This window comes from Poecilia formosa, unplaced genomic scaffold (genome assembly GCF_000485575.1).
Source record: "Poecilia formosa unplaced genomic scaffold, Poecilia_formosa-5.1.2 Scaffold1021, whole genome shotgun sequence".
Lineage (NCBI taxonomy): Eukaryota > Metazoa > Chordata > Actinopteri > Cyprinodontiformes > Poeciliidae > Poecilia > Poecilia formosa.
Window position 1 is genome coordinate 33,306 of NW_006800960.1, and position 5,439 is coordinate 38,744.

The 5,439-nt window shown below is 38.4% G+C and overlaps 1 protein-coding gene across 1 annotated transcript; it reads right to left on the reverse strand.

Moving 5' to 3' along the window:
* Positions 1-2,094: 2,094 nt before the first annotated feature.
* On the reverse strand, positions 2,095-3,937 carry LOC103132378 (type-2 ice-structuring protein-like). Its single transcript, XM_016667351.1, has 5 exons — positions 3,883-3,937; positions 3,388-3,467; positions 3,154-3,288; positions 2,954-3,069; positions 2,095-2,447 (listed from the first exon to the last, which is right to left on the reverse strand). Exons 1-5 carry the CDS (start codon positions 3,935-3,937, stop codon positions 2,384-2,386), a joined length of 450 nt encoding a protein of 149 aa, XP_016522837.1. The 3' UTR covers positions 2,095-2,383.
* Positions 3,938-5,439: the final 1,502 nt, after the last annotated feature.

Consider the following 5,439-nt stretch of genomic DNA (forward strand, 5'->3'; position numbering starts at 1 on the left):
CTGAATGTCACCTCACTATATTGCAGACTTTTGGACACAGCGTTGTCCCATATATGCGACAAGTCAGTCAACATCTCCGCACAATAATTCAGCGCAGTGAGTGACAACTTTTTTTCATCACAATGCTTATGTGTGTCTATATAGCTAGTTACGCTAGCTGTATAGACAGTTAGATGTTGTCTCCACCGTCTGTGAAAGCGAAGCGCTGCTGAGTTAGCTGTGGCCATCGGATTTGTTATGGTTTATGCAGCGATATTCCATTACAGACGATTATACAAACATTTTCTGCCGCTGAGAGAAAACCACTGCGCATGTCTCAGAGCGCCGCGTGCGAGTGAAAGGTGGGGAGGGGAGGGGGAGGGGGAGAAACACGTAGTTGCTTGGATTTTAATTGGTGCATTTTGCATCCACTGAAAACAAAGATGTTAACAAATAAACTGGACAGTATGCTGCACGTTTAGTGGTATTTTCACAGTTGCGGTCTCGACTGGTCTTGAAATAAAATGCCGAGTCCTCAGCGCCCAAGACCGAGACAAGACCGAGACCAAATGCGGTCGAGTCCAAGACGAGACCGAGACCATCAAAAAATGGACTTAAGACCGGTCTCGAGACCAAGACCAATTTCGAGTACCACAACACTGATAATGGCAATACCGATACAACTTCTACACCTTGAAGCCTGTCTGTTATACAGTCTTACGTTAGCTGAACAGATAAATATGCAATGTGTACCGTATCTGACATATATTAAAGATTTTATTCTACCTGAAAGGGCTTTTTACTAAACTAATTGTGTTAGCCATGCTAGCACCGAGTGCAGTGTATCAGGCCTAGGCACACTGAAACATTTGCCAACAACAGAAATCACTGGTTTCAAAAGTAACCCTCAAAACCATGAATGCAGACTTACCCAGCCTTGCAAGAACAATAGGCATCAGTGATCTTGTTCACAGCTATATTTATGCTGAGGATGTGAGGATCTGCTGTTTTCCCGGTAGCATTTTGCTGTGACGCGCACAATGTTGGAGGCATCGCGTGGCTCAAACACCTTGATGTCGTCCAAAAAATTTGACATGAACTTGTTGGTTCCATTGTCGTGGCTGATATATTGTGAAAATCCGGCAGAAATGCTAAAGTAATCGACTCAGATATACGCCGCAGAGAGTCAGTCGAAGTGAAAGACGCCATGTTTACATAGAAACTAAGCTACGCGAGGCTTTGTTTGTGAGACATGCAGCCACGTGGGATTTTAGAGGGCGTTTCTGGGCGGAGCTTGGTGAGGTCCATTGCATCAAGACTTAAAGGTATCAGATGAACCTGTGTTATCCTTTGTTGCATTTCAAAACCACACATCTGAACATATCAACAACTGCTTTTGCAACTCTGCCTGACATCAGATGCCACAGAACAAACTATTATTACAAGCAAATGGGACAGAGGGATAACTAAAGTAAACAGAAGTGTTGAACTTGAGCCTGAATGTTGGAGCCAAAGCAGATCAGTTAACGAAAGCTGGAAATATCATCTTAATTAATCAGTGTAAAATTAAATTAAAGCATTCCATGCAATGACTCAACATGTCAAACAAACTCAGATGTATTTTAGAAGAAACAACATGTAACAGCTCCACTTTAAATGTTGATACTGCAGCACAGAAAGTAGCAAACTAGGAAACTTTTCCCACTTTAAAACTTTTGTTTAAAACATTAGTTCCAGTGAGATAAAATCTCACTTTAAATGAAAATTTTGGTGATTTACTTGTTGCCTATTGTTTCCCTGTTTACTGTGTCCAACAACACATTATCTATATCTAGGAACATTTTTTACTAATTATTATTAAATCCAGAGGAAATAACTTCAAACTTTCTTCCACACATGCCTTTTAATGAGAGCAGTCCCAGGACAAAGTAAAGACAAAAATACATCACCAGCTGATAGAAAGTAACTTTTCTCTGCTTTTATGACGAAAGAACCTCAGGTTTGCCTTAAACTTGTTATAATGACATTTATATTGTAATAACTAGCATATGATAGTGTTAAAATAATTAAGAAAACAGAACAACACAAAGTCAGAATAAACCACACATTGTCTTGTTTTGATTGCTCAGAGTTTTATTCTTGCTAAGCCAAAGAACAAAAGAAAGTTTTGCTTAGATGATCTTTTATTATAACTTATTCAGTCTGATCTTATTACAGAGAGACAATCCAGCTGCTGTTTGCTTGTCGCTTCATTCTTTAGGTTGCATTAAAGACAGAAATGATATGAAGTGAAGAAGCAGAAATATCTTTATAAAGTTGCAAAATGGCAGGTAAACAGAAACTCCTAGCATTCATCCTCCACTGGTTCTGTTTTACACATCAGGCCCCTTTGGGAACCTTTTTTTCAGATCTTCTTGGCGCAGACAGAAGGGTTTCTGTGAGTACACTTCATGTCATCCCAGCACTTTCCAACTAGGAGCAACACAACAAATCAGTAAACATCACATAATGAAAACCCTGAAGTGACCTAACAAGATGACTGAAAAGGATTATTAACTAAACTAATTTGCAACAATAAATTATCATAAGGTTTTGAAGTTTATGTAGTAAATATAGTTTTAACCAGACATTTAATTACACAGAATACAAAACAATGTCTGAAATTAAGTCAGACCAAATGTCTTTGTTTTAAGGTACTTTTAATTGTCAAAAGTATTTCTATTTGCTAAATGCCATAAAACTTGGCAAGAATTTATTTTGGAGATTTCTTTTGTAATTTTCTTCAAATTCAGAAGTTTACATACATTTGGTCAGTATCATGGATAACTATCTTTTGAACTGAATGAGTTTGATCAAATGTAAACTTCTGCTTTCAACTGTATTTGGAGGTCAACTAAAACGTTTATATGCAAAGTAAATAAACTTTTTACTCATCAGTTCTTATACCAACAGAAAAGCAGACGTGACATTTTCTTTACTTGAATAGTTCATCTGTAGGCAGTGCTGGGAGCCAAAATGATTATCAGGCTGCCATGGACACCAGTTTGTGTATTTCATCGGGCTTCCATCGCTCCACAACCAAGTGCCCCACTGCAAGACAAAGTTCAGCAGATGATATGTTTCATTTAATATCTTATAAAATATTTCACAACTAAAGTATTCTGGTAGAAATACCTGCTGTGCATCAGTGCCTCCAATCCATGCTTCTTTGAACCCGTGACCTGCTATAGCTATCAGAGCCTGAACCTGACGGTACTCGTTCAGGTGGTGAACTGATGCAAGGTTTGCCCCCATGGACAGACAGTTTTTCTACAGATAAACACACAACAACTAAATGAAGTTTGTTTTATTTCTCACTGTGAAATAAAGCAGAGCAACAGGAAATAAGAGCAAAGTGTTGAAAATCACCTCTGCATCCGCCCAAGTCATGTAATTGGGAACATAGATAAAGCAGCGATTGAAGATCAGAGTCCAGCCAGAAGCACATGCTGATGAAAAACAAACGCAGGCTTCCAGTTAACTGGTTTATGTGGCATTAGTTTGATAATAACTTTATTTTGTGACAAATTATAACATCAAATTGAAACATTAAATTTATTCTAAAACATAATGCCCACATTGACAAGATATGACTCAGTGTGTACTTTGAAAGGTACAGTGGAGACATTTTGAGATGACTAATAAATTATCTGGAGAAGGATTGCATTATGTTTAGCAAAGTAAATACAAGAAGATATATTTTAGAGTTTGTGCTTTAGGCAATCATGCCAAGGAAATGGAAACAATGACTGAAAACATCCACTGACTGTCACCAGGAGAGCCATCATCGGAGACAGCTTTAGATATTTAAAAAAATATATTTTATTTATGATTTCTTAATATTTAATAAATACTCATGGTTACCACTGGCCTGAACGACCGCAGAGGAAACCAGGAGGAACACAGCCAACAACTTCATGGTGCAGATGATGAGAAGATGCAAATTTGCAAGCTGAAGAAAAGTTAAAATAAAGCATACATGTTAAGAAAAACTCACAGTGGCACTAAGATGATAAGAAATTTGATCAGCAAACCTGATGCAGAATGATCCGTCTTCTTATCCAGCCAGTACCTTCAGTCCTTACTGCAGAATCACTGGATACTTATAGAGCTTTTAGTCTTGTTACATCCACAAAATGAGGAAATTATAAGGGTAGAAATGACCTGATAGTTCACATCTAGTTCAACAGGAACTTAAAGTTGTGACTAAGTCTATGCAATAGGTTTTTCGTGGCCAGGTAGTGGTCTTTGTTTTTAATTACACTTTATGAAAGTTCAGAGTTCAATTCATCCAGTTGTCTTTCCCTTTCCAATTATGCCCCTTTTCCACCGGCTCTACTTTAACAACCCGACTCCACTCGGCTCTGTTTCGGAGTAACCGGGTTACCACCGGCCCAAATTGGCTCTGTCGCAGGGTACAGCCTCCTGGTGGGGGTGTATCGCCCCGCCTCCAGGCTCTAAAGAAGAAGAGAGAGCTGAGCTATTTTTATAGCCTGATTGTGATTTTTTTTCAAGAAAATGTGACAGTGGGAGGAAAGCTGCGATATGGTGAGGAGGAGCTGATCTCCGCCTTGCAGCGGGAGGAAAGCAGGTAGCTCAGACGGTTCAGGTAAGCTAACGATGATTTTTGTATTAAACTACGATAAAACTTGTAATAGGGCCGAGTATACATGAGCTAATGTTAGTCAGGGTGTTGCAAATAACTTAAAAATGTCAGAATTAATTCATAATTTATTCCAATGTGTTTTCATGTTGGTAAACTGCCGCCACAGACCATCATGGTTCTTCGTGCAGCCTTTGGGTTGTAGGACGTCTCATCAGTGTTCGTCTTCCTGCCTGCTGGCTGGTGTTTACCTTCAGGATGTCCAGAGACCTTCACCTTTCTGGAGCAGGAATCACATGAGCTCAATATGCTGATGAAATATTTCTGATCAAAAAAATGTGTCTGATGTTGTTACAGAGTTGAAGTGCATTAATAATCTGTTGTTTTTAACTTCTCAATACGTTTAATTATGATTCACCTGATGTCCAAGTTATACTGAGAACAAATAAAGCTTTTTTCCTTCTAATCTGACTGGTTCTAGTTCCATGTTTTCACATTTTGGACACTAAGAATTACAAGTTTAAACTGAGTCTTAATTATCACTAAGGTTACAGGTTTTGGACACATTTTCTCACTTTCTTACATTCAAGATTCTCCAGGTAGAAGAAACAGTGAGTGAATAAATGTAGATAAATAACAGTTACTAACGTGGGAGTTACATACACATAATTATTTAAAACAGACATTAAGCTTTATATATACATACAAAAATAATAAAAGCAGAGAATTTTGTCAAGAGGGAGAGAGCATAGCTCTGATTGTGACGTTTAGTCTCAGGCCCATGAACGCAACACGGCCAGCAGTAAAGAGCCTTGCAG